Raw genomic sequence first — 22,331 nt, 5'->3', positions numbered from 1 at the left:
AGGAATGAAGGGGAGAGCTGGGAGCAGGTTTTGAATCTCAGGTTACCACTTAGCAAATGTCCCTCTTTGAGCCAGCTTCCCTGAGATGCCATCACCATCTGGGAAGCACCCTCCAACCCCCTGGAGGCAAAAGGAGCTGAGCCTGCTTAGGACTTTGCAGAAATGGGTCCTCCATGACTGAAATAGGACGGTGAAGGCCAACTGATCTGTGTACGAGTCTGAGTGGGCAGTGGAGCATCCCTAAAACAAATTCCCTTCCAAAGAGCCCTTCCTACAGCAGCATTTCCCTACCCCTGGCTGGTGTGTGCGTCCTGAACAGCCTGCCCGAGGCAGATGCCATTCCCAGCTGGTATCACCAAGTAGTGAGCTGTGATCATTGAAAACAGAGGCGTTCATGTATTAGCAAGACCTTTTTGCGTGCTGAGTTGCTGTAACAACCAGCCTGGTGTGCACCTTTGCTCTCTCCCTTCCCCTGCATATTTATAAATAAAAATAATAGGGAATACATTTTATAGCTGAAGATTTTAGGAGCCTGTAGAAACAGTTTCACCTTTAGAAATGCCAAGAGATTAAAAATCAGAGGTTTTTTTAATCAATAAAGATAGATGAGTTGTTAAAAAAAAATGAAAATAAAACCAGACACAAATAATCCATGCAAATTAAATTGTATTCACTTTATTGTCAGAACTGCTTCTGTGGCCCTTAAATCACAGACATTTTAAAACCAAGCTTAAAATTCATTCTCAAAATTGTCATGCAAGCCATCTGTTTTTTGAATTTATTTATTTATTTTTACTCCCTGTGAGATTGTTATCACTGTACCTCTACCTAGCAATTTACATGTATTTTATCTGAGTGGAGTTTGATGTCTGTTATGATGAAAATGTCAATGTTCTAATGATTAAATTGATTTTTTTTCCCCTCTCCTTTTCCAGAAACAGCATAGCTGCCTCAGCAGTGTGTGCCTTCAATTTGAGTGCCATTACTCAGGCATTTAATGGCCCTTTCCGCTATCAAGAAAACCCAAGATCAGCCTGGCTGCCAACGTTAAACCCCATCCCTAATTTCCAGGTACCACTGCTGCCCTTCATTTTACATCAATCCCTTTTACCTTATGTCCCTCCACTGGGCTTGCTTGTGTGGGGCTCATTTTTCTAGGTAGACCCTCGTAATAAATGGGATTTCTACCCATTTACCCATTTTTACCCATTTCTACTCCTTACCACTTGTTATTGAGACCATAGGCTTCCTGCCAATAATTGAGTGTTTTTACAGATAATAAGAATGTTCAGAGTTTTTGTAAGAATGAAGTACTTAAAATATCTGTGGGCCAGAGATGTTCTGCTTGGTTAAAATATTGGAGGAAAGGTTTTGTCAGGATACACCACTGAAATCCCCCCACTGTAAAACCTTGCAAACCACTTTCTGAACCAACCAGTACTGGTCTATGATACGAACTGTGTTAGGCTAGATGGACCCAAAATGACACAGTAAATTAAATTCACTCTTCCTGCTTTTATATCTCTGTTACACTCATCACTGACACATTAACAGTGAGAATGGGATCTCACAAGGGGACATAGAGACATGTCCTCACCAAAACTGAGAAGGATTGAAAGCTGAAGCTGGACAAAGTCAAACTAGAATGGAGACAACCTATATTTTTAAACAAGAGAGGTAATTAACAACTTGGACTGTGTAAGGGATGAATTTTCCATCACTTGATAGGGCCCCTAAGGCTACCAGTGTTTCAGTGCAAGGTGGATGTCTTTCCAAGACATGATACCTCAGCCAGAAGTTATGGACAAGCTGCAGAAATAACTGATGGAAAAGGGCACATGGTCATGGTCACAGTGGTTCCTTCTCACCCTAAAAATCTTTGGTTTTATGAATGAACAGCTTTCCAGGATTATCAGTTAAGGCCAATTTGAAAATTATAGAAAAACTTCAGTCACTTTATGCCCAGATTCAGTCAGTGTAGTGCAGAGTACGCATGTGAAAGCTCCAGCAAACCTGAGACATCTGAAGCATGAGCCCATTTTGCAGCTCAGTCTCTTCCCACCTGGGGTATGGTAGGGAGGATGGACTTGTCGTCTTGTCCTCACTTCCTCATGGTGAATCATTTCAGCCCAATTGCAAGAATCTGTCCTTTATTATGGCAGAGGTGCTGAGGCTGCCTACAAATACTATTTGTTTTCAAGCTGGTGATGTCAGGGACCTTCCAAAAAGGACTCTGCAGTCACCTGAAATCATGGCAAGAGCAGATGGGAGGCAGGTCCACTCTGCAGGCAGAGATATGCTTTTGAGGAATCTGATTTCTTCCCCTAAATTATCTCATGGCACCTGAATGAGGATTTCTGCCTGTACAAAGTGGGACAGGATTGGGCTCTCGGTCACCCTCTCAGCTTGGTGACCAGGCTGTTTGTTTTTTTTTTTTAAGTTTAAAGGCAATATGAAGGTTAACTGAGAATCAAGGAGTTTCTGTCCCTTACTGGGCTAACCCAGGAGGAATAGAAAAGGACTTCGGAAAGCATTTCCATGTAGTGAAAAATATCAGATAAAATGTGGAGTGCAAAGATTGCAGCAGCAAGATGAAAGAAAAGGGTCAGAGGAAAATAAGGAAAGGAAAAGGAGGTATGTGGCAGACAAAAGGAAGATTGCAAGAAGAGATTAAGATGTTTTGCAAGTACAGGAGGAACAAGAGGTCAGTGAAGGGCCTTTAGGAGATGACAAGGGTAATTTAGTGACAGAAGAGGCAGATATTGCAAAAAAATTAAATTATTTTTTTTTGCCTCAGTGCTCACAAAGGAAGATGAGGGAAGGTTGCCAGGTAATTTTTTTCTTGCAGAGAGGAAGGAGAAATTCTGAAGGATATAGAGGATCAGGGCAGCACAGATAATCAGGAAATTAGAGCAAAACAAAATAAAACCAAACCAGAGGGGTGCTGTGTCAGCACATGGGCTGCCAGTAGACCAAAAGGATTATCTGACTTGATGAGAACAAAAAAACAAAACCAACAATGACATTCCTGCCACTGGGACTCCTCCTTCAGTGATGCTCTGGAAAGAAAAGTGAGTGGAGAGAAAAACATCCAAAGCAAGACAGTACTGTAAACCAGAAGGGAGTATAGGAGGCAGCAGAAGAGAGAGATCTAAAAACTCTTTATAAGTTGGGATGAGGCAGTCACAAAATAAAAAAGACCATTGCAATACAAAAAGCATTAAAACCCACCTGAGGTCATATAAAAAAAATCCACTGATCTTTCCTTAGTCTGGCTACACAAGAAGATGCTAAATTTGATAAAAAGGTGACCACATTCATAAGTGGTGGGAATTAGTATCACCCTGTTCACCTAGTTCACACAAGCTCCAAAATATCGTAGGGCTTAGTAACCCAGCTGTTAGGATCTGTATTTATTGTGTAAATGTGAGCTAAATTACTGTCATCTCAATTTAGCACATCCTAAGAGAAGCTCTGCATGGTGCACCTCGGAAAGGCAGCCACACTGCAAAGGGTTGCTTTGATGCATATCAAGAGTATACACATGGGAAATTTGTACACTGTAGCTGGAGTGCTGTAAATTGACATCCTAATTCACAGCATAACTTCTGTTCCAAGGAAAGCCCAAACATCTGGACCCAAAATGAAGAAAAAGAGATTTGTGAGTTTTTCTTTAGTGAAATTAATCAGGTGTGAGCATCACTTAGTGATGTCATTCATGTGGACTTCCGTAAGGCCTTTGACACAGTCCCCCACAACATCCTTCTCTCTAAATTGGAGAAATATGGATGTGATGGGTTGACTGTTCTCTGGATGAGGAATTGGCTGGATGATCACATCCACAGGGTAGTGGTCAACGACTCAATGTCCACATGGAGATTGGTGACACATAGTGTCCCTCAGGGGTCCATACTGGGACCAGTTGCATTTAATATCTTCATCAATGACATAGTGGGATCAAGTGTGCCCTCAGCAAGTTTGCAGATGACACCAAGCTGAATGATGAGGTTGACATGCCTGAAGGACAGGATGCCATCCAGAGGTACCTGGACAATCTTGAGAAGTGGGCCCATGTGAACCTCCTGAAGTTCAGCACAGCCAAGTGCAAGGGAGGTGATTCTGCCCCCCTACTCTGCTCTGGTGAGAACCCACCTGGAGTACTGCATCCAGCTTTGGAGTCCTCAACACAGGAAAGACATGGAGCTGCTGGATTGTGTCCAGAGAAGAGCCTCTAAAATGGTCAGAGGAATGGAACACCTCTCCCATGAGGAAAGGCTGAGAGAGTTGGGGTTGTTCAGCCTGGGGAAGAGAAAGCTCCAGGAAAACCTGATTGCAGTCTTTCAATATTTAAAGTGGGCTTATAGGAAAGATGAGGAAAGACTTTTTCATAGGCCTGTTGTAATAGGACAAGGGGTAATGGTTTTAAACTAAAAGAGATTTAGACTAGATATAAGGAATAAATTTTTTGCAGAGTGGTGAAACACTGGAACAGATTGCCCAGAGAGGTGATAGGTGCCCCATCCCTGGAAACATTCAAGGTCAGATTGGGCAGGGCTCTGAGCAACCTGATCTAGCTGAAGTGTCCCTGCTTTTTGCAGGAGAGTTTGACTAGAGGACCTTTAAAGGTTCCTTCTGACCCAAACAATTCTATGATCCATGATTAGTGAGAAGCAAAGTTGTCCATGGACTGAGAATGAGAGTTGTCAGGAACTCTAGTTGTACCACTCACTCCTATGGCCTTTGGTAGGATAAACGATCAGTCGCCCAGATGGCTTTTGGAGTAATAAATCTTCTGCCCACCATGCATGGTAGTGTGGGGAAGAGTGAAGATCCAGCCTTGGCTACCAACATGGGCCAGAGAACTGCATGGAGAGTGTAATCTCGCACAGGCTTTTGAAAATGTTGGATTCTAGAGATTAGCGTGAGATAGAAACTTGGGCCCTAAAATGCATTATCCATCTGGTAGGACTTATGCTGGTGTTTAAAAGATGATGAGCTCTCTTCTACCCCCGCCCCCCCAGTTCTGAATGGGCAGGGGCATTGAGTCCTACCTCAGTCCACCCCTTGGTGCTGGAGGATGGATGGACACTGATTGATCTGCCATTCACTGTGAGGATACACATACACAGTGCCATACACAGTGAGCTGTGTGTGGGGAGGGCAAAGCTAGTTACTAACCTGCCGTGCTTAAGATGAAACTGGAGGAGTCTTCAAAAGGGAGCACGTAAGAGAAAAAGTGTGGTAAGATGGGATCTTTGATGCAAAACCAACCTGTTTTTCAGGTTTTTTACCCTCCAGATTTTGTCCATTGTACAGAGTGAGAGTAGAGTCTGAAGATTACTTGAAACGCGTCAAAGATTACCACAAAAACCTTATTTCCACTGCTACCTTTACATCTTTCTATAGCTAGCTTTAATTCTTTCTTTTCCTCCTCAGTCTGTTAATGCCTTTTGCCCTTCTGTGTGGTGGCTCCAGGGTATTACAAGGGAACCACATCACTGATCAGTGTACCAGCTGGGAGAAACATTTATAGAGTGGGCTACAGGCCAAAGCTAGGGTAAGGACCCAAGATCAGGCAAAGGGCCTGATGCTGTGACCCTCACACAGACCCACCTCTGTAGGAAATCATGGGTTTCCAGAAGAATTTCAGGGTTTGGTCTTGGGCTGCTGGAGTGGGGAGAAAATGCAGGTGCTGAAGTTCAGTCTTCCATGTTTAGTGCGGGACGCTGAGTGATGACAGCCCTAACGAGAACCTGACGGAGAGAGTCCTGCAGGATGCGCAGCGCTTGTTCCTGATGAACGATGTCGTGCAGCCGGTGACTGTAGATCCGTATGTGACTCAGGACAGCATTCGATTTTCCAAACTGGTGGTTGATATTGTTCAGGGGAAGGATACTCTCTACCACGTGATGTATATTGGGACAGGTAAGAGCATCAGGGCTTAAGAAAGTTCCTCCACTTGCTTGTAGACCTAGCAGCCCTGGTAGCCTGATCATGACATCATTACACAGTTGTCATTCAATATAATTTTGGCACAAAACTGCATGGAAATTAGTTTGCCTGAGTAAATTAAAAGCAGGATGGAGGACTTGAGGCAGCATCCCAAGTAAGCAGACCATAAATCTACATCATGCTTAAAAACAACAATAACATTTCTCTCCCTTTTATAAAAACATGTTTCAACTATTCAGACTAATACAGAACAGTGGGGAAGAGCAGAGGTTGCTGAAGTGCTTTGTGGTTTTGTGCATGTAAATTGCCTCTCTGTGCTATAACATACTCATCTCTAGATAAGCAATAATAATACTTAACCTCCAGGCTTGCCCAAGTTTTTAATTATTTCTTTCTTTGCACTTCCATGTGCCTACTGGTGTACGACTCCCAGTGCTTTTGGGAATGGGCATGCACTGAAATTTAATGCAGATGGGAAAGCTGAGGCAAGTGCTTTTATGTGGTAGCATAGTGAGCCAGTGGTAGAATTAAGTATATGATTTAGTCTTGTGATTTCTACTGTCATCCTCTAATTAGCAGGACACATTGCCTCTTCTGAAAAGCACAGATATCTTGGATAAATGAAAGATGCTGAAGAAGGACAAAGTGCTATAAATGGTTGTCTTAGCCCCTATTGGTACTAATGATAGAGGTTAAATTAAATAGTTTGATTAATCAGAGCATATGGCCAGCCTCATGGGTATAATGTTGTTATCCTCTATTGCAGAAGCTTTGACTTTAGAATAAAATGGATTGCCTCCCTAAGTGTTAGTTTAATCTCACATCTGAATGCAGAGTCATTGCCTCATTCTCATGTTACCACCCTGCAGGACTGTGTCATAATTTATCGAACTTTTACCACCACTTACTTCAGAAGTGATCATCTTGGATGTGTTCTAGTAACACTCCCACTGTGGGAGCCTCCATGGACATTGATTATGATGAGAAGATTGTACTTAAATGGAAATATAACATGGTTCTGCCATTTTGATATCTTGATGTTTTAAGGCTACAAAGCCTGAGAGAAAGCTGGGATGGTTTCTGACTTGTATCGTTAGTGTAGAAAGGTCTGCTGCCGTAACCTTAGCTTGTTATTCATGTTTGCTTTCTGGCCCTGGTTAGTGATGACTGAAGACTAAGCTCTGCTGGACCTGGAACATTTAAACCAGTCAAATGCTTCTGCAGAAACAGCCCTGCTCAGAGGCGGCCCTAAACACAAACCCAGTCCTGAGACAAACTAAGCCCAAAACTGGGCCTCAGTCTTGTTCCGCACTTAAGGCCCTCCTAAGTGAAAGAGAAACTCTCTGTGGCAGCCAACCCCACCAGTGTAAATTGCTTAGCTTTGGCCCTGATACAGAAGTTATCAGGATAGAAAGATTAGGCTTCAGGAACCATTGGGGCTGACAGACCTTTTTGAGGGTTTTAATGAAAAATCATATGGTTGTCCCCTTTTCCCCAGTATAAGTCTCCCACAGTTTATCTGATCTTTAACCTGTTTCGGTAAGTGCACAGTGAACACAAACATACAAATTTCTGTGTATGCACTGCTTATGCCATAACATCCCCTTGTCAAGCTGGCAGGATGGCTTCTTCCAGGAAGAGGATTAATTAGATCTGTGACCCATGCAGTCATTACGGAGGCCTCTGAGATTTCCAGGAGGGCCACTGCATCTGTAGTCATTTGTCATGGCATCAAATCACACCGATTTGCTCCATAAACCAAAAGAAATACAAACTCGAGGCACCAGAAATGATCTCTGCTATCTTGGGTCACCTTGCTGTATAACTCACTGGTAATGGAACCAGGCTCTCTTCTGCCTCAGTGCTCCAGCTGGGAAATATTTCCAGGTACTCGCTCTCCAGATGGTTCACATCCCTCTGGTTACCCATTCAAAGATGGTTTCTGTAATGGCTGGGAATTGCTGAGGATTGTAACCACATAGCTGGAGCTCTCTACCAGGAGCAGCAGGTGACCCAGAACTAGGTATAAAGCAATTCTGTCAAGATGACATTGATATTTCACTCTTTAGACAGGTATGAGATAAAATCAATGCCTCCAACATTTACTTGTGCCTTTTTTCTTGTTCCATTAGAGTATGGCACCATCTTGAAGGCCCTTTCTACCACTAACAGGAGCCTGAGGAGTTGTTATTTAGAGGAAATGCAGATCCTCCCTGATGGACAACGGGAAGCAATCAAGAGTCTCCAAATCCTGCACAGTGACAGGTCACTCTTTGTGGGCTTAAATAATGGTGTGCTAAAAATTCCTCTGGAGAGATGCTCCATGTACAGAACAGAAGGGTAAGCAAATTTACAGCTCTGATGTGTTTCACTTCAGCCTAAAAAGAAAGGCACCAGAAAACCATACTCCAGTCTGATTTGGTTTAGAATGCTTTTTTTCATCAGTACAAGACAAAAGATTCTGTTGGAAGTGCATCTCCTGGTAGACACATTCATGACAGGAGCAATGAGAATAAGCAATATTTTTTTTTCAAATATTAATTAATGCTCATCAGAAATTAATTGTGTGTTTACCACAGAAGGACTTGCACTATTTACTTTTTTTTTAACTTGACATTTTAGTGTTGCTTTTATTAACTCTCTGTGTTTTGCTGGTGGTTCTTATTGGCAGTATGGCTGCAGGTGTCTGAATTCGGGTTGCAGCCAGCCTGTTCTGGTTTATCTGAGCAATCACTTCTCAGTCATCTGATGAGGCAGGGCTGGACTGTGTGGCAACCTGCTCCTGCTTTTGGATCCTAATAGCTCATCTCCACTATGTGTGACACCTCTTACACCTGGATAGATTCTGTGCCTTGATTGTACCTTTTAAAGGGAGTAGGAAAAAAGACTTCTTGTAATTGTCGGCTCTGGCTCCGGAGCAGTTTTCCACCCAGAAATGTGTGTAGAAGGTTTTTTGTGTCCCCCCATTTAAGCAGATGAAAGAGCGTGATACTTACTGGTTGAGACACCTGCTCAAATAACCTCCCTGAGTGTGTGGTGGGGTCTGCTGCGGGTTATTGCTTGTTTACAGCCCTTGAAAACACTCTTCCTTCTCCCCTGTTGCTTTTGCCTTGCTTTCCTTGACAAGAGCTTTCTCTGAAACTGATGGCCTCTGTGCTAGACAAGAGGAAGGATTTTGTTAGCAACATCGAAACGGATTCCCTCTTTCATGGCCTACTGCAAGATGTCCCTGTTCTTTTGCCAAAAAAACTTATATAAAAATGTCACCATCATTTTACTGTCAGCAAGTAGAGTTTATCTATCAGCTTTTACTAAATTCATGTCTGTCTAAATATAAAAATGCCAGCTCTTTCTGTTTTTGCTGAACCTCTTAATTATCCCTTTCAGAAAATATAACTTGGTCATTACTACAAGTTTGATACACAAGTGTTTAATGTGTAAAGGTTTGGTTGTTTACACAGACAAGCTGACACAGAAGTGTTTAGTAAGAGAAAGAGAACCACAGCTGGAAAATGCCATCCTGTCCTTAGCCCTTAAAAGCAGAGATTTAAAAAGGTAGAACAAAACAGCTGTCCTCTTCAGGCTGTCCTGGAGAGTTTCAGTCTGAGAATATTTATGTGTGTATACATCTATGTGATCCAGTTTCAAGACAAATGAGTTCTTGCTTTTCTTTCTTTTCCGAATCTTGAGTTCAGCTTTCTGGTAATTTATAGATTGTGTCCCAGTTTCAGCCTGCATAAGTACTTTGTGTGACGCTTCCATTAAAACTCAAATGGTGGAGGTTTGCTCAACTGCCTAAAAAAGGGACTTGCAGGGAAAAAGCAGCAGTGCCTGGAGGGCAGGCAGGTGGGGGGTCTCACAGGAGCACCCTCCACTGAGCACCTGAGGGCTGCAGCCTTGATTTTATGCGTGGTATGACACTAAGTCCTGGATGAAATTACTGGGAAGCTTGTGTACCAACACTGTATTTTTCTAAAACAAACTTTCTGGAGCCATTTTTCAGTGGAATAAGGAAGCAGTCCAGCTCTCTGGGGGATGGAGATTCAAACTCTTCCTCCATTGACTAGTTTCATGACACTTTTAGACAATTTAAGCCAGCCACTGGACTATACCAAAGTACACAAGATGAGGTCTCCTGACAGCGTGGTGGGTGCATACGTTTGGTGATGTGGGAGGTCAAAATTTGCTGAATTCAGGTGCTGGCCAGTAGTGTATGTGTGTACAGTGTAAGGGATCCTTTGCCCCATGGCTGAGTCTTGTGTAGGGACTGTGCATTCAAAAAAAGAAGAAAACTTAGGCAAGCAAAGGAAGGCCATTATTTATTTATTTAGTTGTTTAAAAGGATGTTTGTGATAATATTATTAATTTTAAGCTGAGCTTTTTTTTGTAGGAAATTATTCAACTGCAATTTTTTCAGCTGCAAATGTTGGAACCCTTTTTCCCCTTAGCATCCTGGCTACATAGGTGATAAGTCAACTTGGCCTCCTTTGTGTTTCTTTCAATACTGAACTGTATCGAGAAGGATGTTTTAATTTCCTCCAGTGCATTCCACCTGGCACTTCTCCTGGGCCGTGATTTATTGCTTATTGTTGTGTCTATGTTTAATACATACCAATATACAGCCACCACGGGAAGAAGGGCTCCCTCCCCTACAACACCCGCTGCTTTTTTGACGTGCTGTGACTTCTTGACTGGCCTCCCTGAAAAGATCTGGTTTCAGCAGCTTTTATAATCTAATAGTTTTGATGGAGGCTCAGGAAGCTTTGAGGTGATGGAGAATTTGTGCCTCCCAGGCAGGAATACCACAACACTGTGGTGTTTTCTTTGGCTCTGCCTTCTGTTATCAGGAAACTTTGCAGCCTTTTGCACCCTGGGGGCTGATGTGGGTTCTCGCTTGCTGACTGAGAGCTCTTGCCTTCACCTTGCCTCCTCCCTTCTCCCTGGAATGGGTGACCATGTATGAGAGAAAATTGATCCTAGCATTGATCCCCTCCGGTGATCCTTGCTGCTCTGCTGCTTTAAAACCTTGGAGTTTGGTACTGAGGCTCAGAAATGGAACAGAGGAAAAAGCAACAGCAAAGAGAAGAGAGGGAAAAGGGAAAAGGATCTCTGCCACCTCCTTTACTGTTTGTTTATTGACACGGCACCAATTTAATCTCTTAAATGGTGACCAGTAACTTAGCCCCCTGTCTTGATGTAGTTCATTGACCCAATATATTTCTGAGTGTCTGAGCAGTGTTTTGTGTGTGCCCACTGACCTGTCTCAATCTGTCTTTTCAGAACAGCCAGGCTTAGCAACAGGGCAAAGGGAAGACATCTGTAACGTCAGCTGGCCAAATTTACAGGCTGGACTTGGCTGCAGGGACCTTGCCTTGTGCCTGTCTTTTCCTGTTGTGCTTCAGTGCTGCCATTCCCCATTCTCACTGTAGACTATTAGGAAGATGTCCGATGCGAGCAAAACCTACAAGCCTTTTGAACATGCAGCATGTTTTGAAGGCAGCTTTGCTGGGTGGTAACTTGGCTGTGCATGCTGCTGGATTTTGCATGACTTTGAAATCTTTGTAGCCTCCCTGCAATTTTCAAATGAGCTTGGATTTTTACCTCAGGTTGGCCCCAAGCTTTGGGGAGGGATGTCTGGAGAGCCACATTGCAGCTTTAACACTGATAGCATCATATATCTAGAATATGTCTGAACAGAATCCTGGATCTGAATTTTAGAGGGGTTAAGACTTCAGATCAAGACCATTAGTTTCAGGTGGGGCCTATCTATAGGGGTAGCTTAGTGATTTTTTCAAAGGGTGGGGTAAGATTACTCATTTTATGAAGTGTAGTCAAACATGTAGGAAAATGAAGCAAGTTGTTGTAGGGAACACTTTGTGAGCACTTTGTACTGCCCCTTTGCAGCATTAGGGCTGCAGGTCTCTGAGCAGACAGACATTTGAGACTGTCTTTGGAGTGATTTTGTAGCCATTTTTTGATTATACATTCAAAGGAGGAAAAGAAAATGTTTGTGTATGAGACCAGAGAGTCTCTTGAATACCACCTTTAATGCTGTGTCCTGAGCAGTTTATTTTAATGCATTTAATGTTGATATTCATTCTTTCCTCTTCCTCCCTCCAGTTTTCTGCATCAGATCTGCTGTTCAAATGATGCGGGTTGCAAATTTGGATGTACAGTGAGGTTCTGAGAATAGTTTGGCTTGTGTGTCCTCTCCCTGTTGCGCTGTGCTCACGTGTGGGTATCCCATCAGGTTGTGCAAGTTCCACCTCAGGTCAACCTCATGCCAGCAGAGACTTCTACTTCCCAGGCTATGGGGGGAGCCAGATCCTCTTGCATACAGCTATGACTTGCCCTCATTTGAACTCTTTTGACCCGGTTGCAGGGAGTTTGCTGTTGAGTGATGCTGAGCTTTTGCCCTCCTACTTGGCCTAAATTCTGCTGTGCATCCCCTCCGGCCATGGTGCTTAATGCAAAGCTAGCAGAAATGACTCAGCTGACAAGTACTCTTATTTGCTGACTTGAGATCTATGTGAGAAACACAATTCACCTCTAAATAGCTCTGGGCCAGTGATCAAATAACTAAGTACATATAGGTGAGTAAGTCCTGAAATGGCTCCAGGGAGTTTTTGGAAGCAAAGGCTCGGCAGCTGCAGTGAAGAAGCGGAGTTTTCTGTCCTCTTTCTCTTTTTCATGCCTGCCTTCCAAAGGGCAGAACTGGAACTCCAAGCACTGTCCCTGTACCACTTCCTCAACATGCTTTAAGAGCGTTGAGGTACTGCATGGAGGTTTGCTTTGGTGCTTACTGTTATTTTATTATCTTTTTTTAACTGCTTATATGGTGCAAAATCCTCTGTAACAGAGGAATGAAACACTTGGATTTAGGTTTGCAAAACTAGAATTACAGGATTACCAGATTTCAGGAGTGAAACTATTAGGGAATGTAATTGGAGGAATAATACAGTCTGGGAAGAGATCTAAAAAATACCCAGTTTCAGGTAAAGAGTGAATTAAAGAAGGGCTGGAATCTTCTGACCTCTTCATCAGAATGACGATAGTTCCTTGAAGAACAAACAAGGAATTATTGTTGAGTAAAAATAATGGGCGAGAAATGTTAAAAGAGGTAGGGGAGGGAACAAAGCAGAGACTGTTTTCCAGTGGAGCCCAGCAACCAGCAGATCACTGAGTCGATGTTGATGGCCAGATTGCTCATCAAAGACCTTGAAAATCCAGCCTCTTCTCCTGAGCTGAGGCTGCCAAAAATCTGGCCCAGATTTTGTTTTGAATATCTTCTCCATGAGAGTTAAAAAATACCCAGCACGTTGAACATCCTTTTAAAAATAGAGACAAAAGGAAAGGTAAGAGCCTACAAAAATGTTGTGATAAAGCTTAATCATTAATTTCCATCTGCTTTGGCTGATACGGCCTCTCCAAAATGAAGGGAATTAGCTAATTTTTGTACCACCAGTAATGCTGAAAAGCTTTGGAAGACTTCGTAGGCAGAAAGGAAAGTGTTTGGCCCAATCCTTTGTCATCCACAGTATCCAATAATACATCAGAATAAATCACTAAACATCTGGTTTGGCATTCTGGTTGCATTTAAGTAAATAGCGAGACTTCCACTGACAGAGAATGAAGACATCAAACAGAACCATAATCACTAAGGCTCTTGGAAAGAATGAAGTTTGGTAGATGAAATGGATCTGTGTTCTTTAAATAGGAGTACAAAATTACGCCATTTTTTTCTATCCTGAAAACAATTTGCATCTGCTGTAGCAGGCAATTACTCCCATTTTCTTTAATGTAGCTGCTTATATGTGTAAAGTGAAGCACATCCATACTGTTGGCAGGATATGGACCTTTAAGATTTGAGAGGATGATGCAGGTCTAAGAAACTTGGATTTCAGGATAGCAGTTGAAGAGCTTCATTTGAACAATCTGGGAAAGGGATGTGGCCGTATGTGTCTGAAATTGGAAAAAAAAAGAAGGCAAGGCTAAGCGGTGATGTAGTGAGCAGGGGCATGTTTCTAGTAAGATGCCAGAGAGATTGGTTTTCAGTTTCATCTTATTTGACATTATCTTTAATGGCATGGAAGAAAGAAAATAGCATACTTTGTAGATGGCATTTAAGTATGAGAGAATCACAAATAACAGTGAGGAGAGAAAAGTAATGTGAGGCCAGTAGGAAAACCAGCAAGAGGCTGAGTTTGAGGAATAAGCCTGTGCCGAGATTGCTGGTGTTTGCATCTCTGAAAAAGAGAGGAAGAGGATGAAAGAGTGGAAAGGGGCTCTGCTTTGAACCAGGTGAATTATTACAGTTTTTCCTATTTCTAGTCAGTGTTCAACCAGTGGCAAGCTTTACATCAATTTTAAGCTATCTGTACATTTCTAGGCTGCTGCTTTTATCTCTGAACTATGTAAATGGCCCCGAGTGAATGGTACTGTGGCAGACGGGGAATTTAGCAGTAGCTGGAGTCCGAGGTTATACAACTGCTGTAACAGATGAAGGTCACTTCAGAAAGAGCCAAACAAAATCAGCTAATTTCAGGGCTCACTGCCTTTTGTCTCCTTACTATCATGACTAGGTTGCCTATTTGCTCTGGGGGGCTTTGGATTCGCTAGAAGGGAGGAAAAAGCAGGGAGGCTGAACATGCCGAGGGCTTTTGTTTGGCCCTTATTTTCAAAGCATACGACCAAGATGACTTAGCTTGCAAGATCAGGAGCAGTTTAGCGTATGATTCCTTTTATCTTTAGCAGGCTGGCTTTAGGCCAGCTCAGGTCAATGATGCCTAAAAGTCATCGCCATCTGATGCCTGCTAGGTGGGCTATGTGAAATTAGTTTGAACACAGTGGCGACTGACAGGAAAGCAGGTGATTTTCTTGGAGTATGTAATGCTAGAATGACATTGATGCTATTGTTATACAAACAAGATTAATAACTGAAGCTACCAGCAAGCCCCAGGGCAGATATCCATTGCATCTGCCAATTCGTGATTTGCTACTATTATGTCATAAGATTTGTATTCCAGGCAATGGTCATATCCAACGACGTGGCTCCTGATGCAAAGTGTCTGCAGCCTTCCTGCTGCCGTGGCTGGTTTGCTCCCAGTCTCAAGCTTCCAGGAAACATTTGCAGTTTCACAAACTGCGTAAAACACAAATGTGTCCAATGTTAATACTGAATGAATCTATTGCTACAGATGCATCATTAACTTTTTATTAGGAGATGTGCTGTTTTACCTGTTTAGGGAGGAGGAAGTATCTGGAGCCAGGGCAGATTTGTTATTGTTGGTTTAAGTTTAAAATTTAAGTACATAAAATATGTATAGGTTGTAGAAAAACATAATATTTTCCTTTCTTGTGTCTTTTGCATGTCAAAATACCTAAGTACTGTAGATCTATGGGAACATTCCACTATGCAAAGGGGTAGGGCTGGATTTCAAGATTATCCATATACCTAAGTGGTGTTGTCTCTTGCTAAAAAGTGGAATAGACATTGATGATGTTTTTATAACTACATGGGAAAAAGCAGTGGATAATATGTTGGCAGGACCATTTTGCTGCTTATACAATGTTAAAACAGCCCTGCATTGGACAAGAGATGTGTTAGATCCTCAGGGTGTAGGAGGTGTTTTAGTATTTATTTGCCTTTTCCAACATACATTAATCTACAAAGGCTCTGTCTAGTTGAATCTACATCTTGTTGAGCAGAAAATAATTACCCAGAGCTTACCAAACTCCAACTTTCACAAAGGAGCTGCTTGAATATGGATTACTTTGTGCAGCCTGGGTGACAACTGTAGACTGTTTTCAGGTTTCTTTATCATCACTCACACTTCTTTCTAAGTTTTCTGCCTTTGCAGTTTTCTTTTTCTTTCTAACTTCTCTTTTTAGCATAATTTGTGTTCTTAAATCATCAGCATCTTGCAGAGGCTACGCAAAGCACCTGTCTGTGTCTGTTGCAGTGGATTTGCTCTTGCCTAAACCACCCTTTTTCCTGTATCCACCTACGCCAGCAGACTACAGGAATTTGCCATGTTCACACACAAGTCTCAGATCTGCAACCACAGAGCAGAAACACAGGAGAAGAGCACATCTTAATCTGACAGCCGCCTCCAGACACTGACTGGCACAGGGCAGAGACAGGGAATAGCACTTGAGTGCACTGATTTGCCCAAGCTGCCTTTCCGAAAGGATGTCTGGTCCCCTCTGCCTCTTTCCATATGGCAGCCCTGGGGGGCACGTTTTCTTAAGGCTCAGAAGCCGGCTGAGGCTAGGAAATGGTTGTGCTTCACAATCCAGACAAATATGCCCTAATTCAGGAATTCCTTCTGGCTATTCTTTTCATTAGGACTTTAATAGTATCCGAGTTTTCTTGTGGATGACTGATCCCATCACTGGTAGTCGGAGGCTCTCTGTATTTCTGTTTTTATTAGAGGTCAGTTTTGTTTCGCACAGTGACAAGAGTTTCTAGTAGTGTTTGTGGAGAAATACTCGGTTTTTTTTAATAACCTGCTTTACTGATATAAACATAAATCCAGATTTAATTGGAATTTTTCTCGAGATGGCATTAATCTTCATATTTGAATAAATGCAATGTTGTTTTATTTCATGGCTTTAAAAATAAAAATAAACACCTATCTAATAAAGAAGTCACTGTTGCTAAAAGATGATGGAATGGGATGTCAGAAAATAAGAAATGGAATAGTTTGTTGTGTAGATTGTGTGAGACCATAATCTATAAACCTCAATTGATTAAAGTGATATTGAAAATGGTAGGGCAGGAGGTGGAAACTAGCAAGCCAAGATCCCTGATGGGAAAAGGAAAATGAGGTAAAACTGCCTCTGAGAATCCTCTATCTGTGCACTGCTTCTTTCAAATATGTTACATGTGTTTGGCTTATAAATGGACTTCAGTTTTAGGGGTTGTTTTACACCATGGTTTTAATTTATGCATTCAGAACAACTCCTGTGCAGAGCAGCAATCACTGATGCTAAGCATGTGTGGGTGATAAATTACACATGCACACAACACACACACACTTCAGCTTCTCTGCCTCTGCATCCAGTATCAAATGCCAAAATACCAAACCTCATCTGTCCAGATTAACATCAACTGTAGCCCTCGCAGTGGCGGTACCTGTGAGCTGTAGGATGCTCTTCCCCAGTAGTACTCTGCTCCACAAATAGCCACATTAATGGCTTATGAAGTACATGTCTTGAGGAAAGGGCAGTAGCATCTGGCACAGAATATGTTGTATTCACCAGCTGAGAAACGAAGCTGCTACTTGACCAGTGACTGACTAAAGCATCTCAGTTCCACTTGGCTTCTCAGTGGGGAAAGATAATGGATTTGTACAGACCACTAACTCATCTCTGCAGTTTGAATTTTGAAAGGTATCAAAATTAGAAGAATTGTTTGAAGGTCTGGTGCTTTTTTTCACTTTCTAATCTTATTTTCTTAAGCCACGAACATCCTTTTGGTTCTTATTCTTCTTTTTTCATGCCATCTGGCTTTAGGGAAGACAGAGGTCTGCTCTTCCTTGCACAGGCTATTGAGGTTGTCAGTAATTATGATTTGGTTGGCTGGAAGCTAATATGATTATTTGTTCAGTTCATCCCCTCTGCAGGTTGATGGCAATGGGACAGTAAGCTAACCTGGTCAGGAAATGTCTGTCTGCCAAACACAGCCTCATGCTTGCAACTAAGAGACAGAGCTAAAACCCCCTCATTGCTTGCAAAGAGCTGTTCCCTCAGAGTTAACTGCTTGAGGAGTGCAACAAATCAGTGTGAAATTCGGAGGGCTTATTCCCCCAAAAGAGCAAGGGGAACTCTTGTGGTGCCCATGTTCCTGAGATGCTGAGCACAGATGAGCACAGCCTGCTCAGTGCCTTGCAGAATCAGGCTTATAAATGTTGCACTGCACTGGTTGATATTTATCTCTGTGCCTCTAGTGAACTCACTGGTGATGGCCATGGGCTCTTAAAGGACTGGGTGCTATGACAGTTGTTATATCTCTCTGGCAAACACGATGTCCACTGCAGGTTCCAAACTCATTAAAAAAAATGCAGAACTCTCTTTTGGCATGATGACAGGGTTTTGTGAGCAAACAGTTTGGGAAGAGAGCTTCTCAATCTTCGGGTCTACAGCCCTGCCTCTGCAGATAGGTCTTGTCATTCCATTCCTGTTTGCTTTTAGTCATCAAAAGGAGTGAGAAAGCGGTAAATGTAAAGAGAATATATGAAACTTGGGAGAGCAAGCATCTCCTGGCAAATGAGAGGAGCAGAGTCCTTCAGTGTGAATGCTCTGGATGACAGTTTTCTGGCTTTTGGTGAAAAAAATGGCATGTTTGTGTGTCTTCTGTCTGGTAGTAAGAGTGGGAAGAAGTTACAGCAATTCTTTCTTTCCTTTGGTCTGTCGAAGCCTAATCTCTCGGTTCTGGTTTTATTGATTTGATGATCCATTTGTGACACAGTCTAAAGCTTTTTAACTCTCAGGGAAAAATGACCAAAAGATGAAGTTATCTAGACCCAGAGCAAACGAAAAAGTGGGAATGAGAAACTTTTGAAGTAGATGTTTAAGCTTTAATGAAGATTCTGAAAGAAGACGTCATTCAGGCTATTTTAAAAAAGGAGATCTTGGGCAGGACCAGCATCTTGGAACCAGAAGCCTTTTTACAGCCCATGCTATTAGTGAAGGCTCAGCATCACCAGGCTTCAAAGGCCCCATAAAAACTCTTTTGAGTCATAGGTAAGAGGTTCAATTGACTTCAGTAGACTGTGGATAGTGCCCCACTTCTAGAGTCTTAATCCTTTGTGTTATCCCAGATCACTGCTGTAGAAATGATTGCAACAGCCAACAACAGGGAGGCTTACAGCTCCCAGACAGCAGGCAGCAGGTGAGCTCTTATGAGTAAGATCTTATTTTCATGCAAATGTCCTCGGTAAGTGAGAATAAGGAACCAGAGAAAAACATACCTTGAATAGGAGATACAAATGGAATTGTTTTTCAATTGAGCATTTTCAGCGTATGCCTTTATGCCTCAGATAAGACATATATTGTGAGGCAATGAATTAAAGTGAATTGCTATTGATAGTAATGCCCTGTCATAATAAATCCAACCTCTTAGATATCCATCAAGAGGTATTATCCCAAGTCCTCACCAAATGCACTCTGGTTAGTAAATGCCCAGAGAGGAAATGGGATCATCACCATCTTACTTCCAGAAGCATCCCACTTTGTGGGATATCATTGTCTAAGTCATGAGCATTAATACAGCCAGTGTTAGCCTGCTGTGCTCGAGTAGTCTCCTGGGATGATGCTCCCCCTCTACCTGTGTGAACTATGATGGGAGACAAGGGTGTGTCATTAGTTGCTGCTGCTCAGGAGACCCAAGTGTGGTGTTGCCTGTACATATGGTATGAAATCTGGCCCCACTGAGCCAGCAGCAGAAGTCCTGTTGCCTTTGAAATGTCAGAATTTCATTCTAGCATGTAAACTCCTTTGTGTCTTATTTCACAGTATTTACATGCTACCCTGTGAGACTTTGGCTCCCTCAGCCTGTGTGAGACTTTTCAGCAGTACAGTGATACGAAATAGTATTTACATGTAGACATTTCAATTTATTTTCTGTTCTTAGCACAGGGAAATACTGTGGTAACTTTACATTTTCCACACCGTGGTGCCTGATCTACTAAGAATGACAGCATATTTCCGAAGCATTTTGATCTGTGTGTGCATGTATGCATACATATATTTGTCTTTTGGTGTATGTTTGCTGGTGTGGTTTTATTTTTAATGACATAAATAGGGATATATATTCTAAAGATATTGTGAGTATATAAATTAGGGTGGATTTTGAACTGTTCACCTAAAGTATTTGCCAGAAATGTTGTTCTCTTGCAGTAATGCACATTGTAATGCTTTTCCTGCTTACAAAAGGAAAAAAAATGGAGCAAATTGTGTGTAAGTAAATGCATTCCTTCTCACCTTTAAGTGTATCGCTGTCAGCTGATATAATAGGTTTCTCACCTGAGCTGAGGCAGATGAGTGGGCTCCGAATCCTGAAGGGAGGTAGACAGCATAGCTATTTTGTTTTTAAATTTCAAATGGTTTTGAGGGCCTGCCATCAGACAGGGAGAAATCCTGGGCTTTGATGGCTGTTAAATTACAGAGTGCACATTTTGACAACCCAGCAGAGCCCAGCATGGGCAGGAATTCGTTACACCCAGGATGCACAGGGATGGTGCAGTGTGGGATGGCCGTAGCTCCCCGCCAACAAGCACCGCACCGGGCTTTAGCCGGGACCCAGCATCATGGCCTTCTTGTGGCTCTGCAGTTTGGTTACTGATGGCCCCATCAGCTGGGGGTCAGCAGCAGCAGCAGGGGACTGCGGGCTGTGATCCATTGAGTGCGCCGTTAGGGATCTGTAGCTCACCACTCTCGGCCAAGAGCAGCACATTAGCTCCATGACATACATTATGATAGTGCCAGCAAAGTGGTCAGTGCCTAACTGGGATATATTGCAGCCTGTGGAGTGGCTGAGGGCTGCAGCACAGAACATATGGAGATTATTTCCTGAATTTATGCAGCACATGTTTTCCTATAAATTAAATTCAGAGAAAATGTGTATCATAATAGGGTGATGCTCACAACAGCCTTCCCTGTTATGAATTACAATGACCTCTCTCAGCTTGCTGGGTGCCCAGCGAAATGGCTTCATGCAGTTGGAAACAATAGCACGTACGTGGTGTGAGGCTCTGAAAACCTGACCAAAAGGCTCTCTAACTAAAAGCATGGGCTTTTTTCTATTTTTTCTTTTTTCTTTTTCCCATCACTTCTCTCATTCTTCTCCCTAGGAACCGCCCGGTTTTCTCCTGAAGGGCCGAGTTATCAAGAGGGTGGGCAGTTGTCCCCATGCATGCTCCATAATTAACTGGTGCTGCTCTTGCTGGGGGGCTGCTGGGTGGCGAGGGCAGCTCTGGAGGTTCAGGCAGTCCCACTTAATGGATGAGGGCGATGTGGGTTGCCAAAACAGCAGGATGGGGGTTCTTAGGGAGAATAATGAGTAAGGCAACATGTGTCCCTTCTGTGTCCTTGGACTGAGGATCCTGAGTCTTTTCTAGGCAAATATTTGATGTTCTGTTGCCTGGGACTGGGACAAAATCATCTGTGCCTTTTCTTTGGGTGTGTTGAAGGAGCTGAAGGAAAAATGTAGTAGGGACAGTCATTGTAACTACCTTCCTAAAGCATGAAAGGTAAAGTTATGTTCCTTACAACTCAGTGTGTGAAATCTTTAGTAGAGGAAATATCTTTCTGCAATGTAGGAACAAACTAGAAATTCATAACTACAATGGAAATATATACACGTGTGTCTGTGTGTGTATATATATATATGTATAGTGCAGCAAGTACCAGACAGCAAAACAATCTAGGATTTGCTTTGGGGCAAATCGCTGTGGAGTCATTACAGACTGATAGAGTGTTTTCAGCTGTGCTTAAGGGAGTTGCTTTTTCATTTGTGGCTGATTACAGGCTAATAGGATTTCAAAGATTTCTGGGAGGGAACAGTTCACATCTCATTGCATTTGATTTTTTTTTTTATGTTTCATTTATCATCCTTATACCTACCCTCAGAATAAATTTTATTACTCTCCTGTTTAGCTTCTTGAACTGAATTTTTCCCCTTGGTCCCTTGCTGCTGTCTAATTGGCAGTTTTCAAATCATTTGGGACTTTTTGAAAGATCTCATCAGGCTTTTGTGCAATAGAAGAGAATGGATCATTGAAATAAAAAAAAACCCATGTTGTGAATCTTTTTAGGTTTAGTCCTCTCTTCTTTGTCTTTCACTAATACATGCATGATGTGGCTTGTACTGTTATGTTTTCTTAATGAAAATTAACAATTTGAATGCACCCCATGGGAACAACCAATAGAGCTGACTTTTATTGGTACAGACTAATTCTGTGACTGACCTTCTCTGTTTAGCGGCAGTAGTAACCCTAGGTATTTTTCTTTAGCAGCTCACATGTTGGGAACACACACTTAGCTTGTAAATATGGATTCAGGAGGAAAATGAATACAGCAGTGTTCAAAGCAGCCAAAAGCTTAGAAATAATGTTCTGCTGTGACTTTTCCAAACTGACATCTTGATGTTGTGATTATAAATGAAGCCATTGTTCCAGCAAAGACCAAGACTAATAGAAAGCCTTTATTACTGGCCCAATGGCTAATTCTGCTTGTCTAACCCCTTTGGATGGACACAGTGTCAGAAAACATACTTACAGAGGTTGCTTTGTGTGAGATTTGGCCTGCTGAGTGATTACATGGGGGCACATAGATATCTCAATGACAAGTGTTCTTTGACTAAAATTTGTAAAGTC

General features: G+C 42.4%; 1 protein-coding gene across 1 annotated transcript in view; it reads left to right on the top strand.

Moving 5' to 3' along the window:
• SEMA5B (sema domain, seven thrombospondin repeats (type 1 and type 1-like), transmembrane domain (TM) and short cytoplasmic domain, (semaphorin) 5B) overlaps positions 1–22,331 on the top strand; it is a 131,892-nt gene that overhangs the window by 72,164 nt on the left and 37,397 nt on the right. Inside the window, exons 8-10 of the mRNA XM_010185338.1 lie at positions 936–1,071; positions 5,718–5,925; positions 8,085–8,292. Coding sequence (XP_010183640.1) covers positions 936–1,071; positions 5,718–5,925; positions 8,085–8,292 — 552 coding nt within the window. The remainder of the gene's footprint in view (positions 1–935; positions 1,072–5,717; positions 5,926–8,084; positions 8,293–22,331) is intronic.

This window comes from Mesitornis unicolor, unplaced genomic scaffold, assembly GCF_000695765.1.
Source record: "Mesitornis unicolor isolate BGI_N332 unplaced genomic scaffold, ASM69576v1 scaffold31835, whole genome shotgun sequence".
Taxonomy (NCBI): Eukaryota; Metazoa; Chordata; class Aves; order Mesitornithiformes; family Mesitornithidae; genus Mesitornis; species Mesitornis unicolor.
The sequence above is the reverse complement of the archived record's forward strand: the minus strand, read 5'-3'. Positions and strand labels throughout refer to the sequence as shown.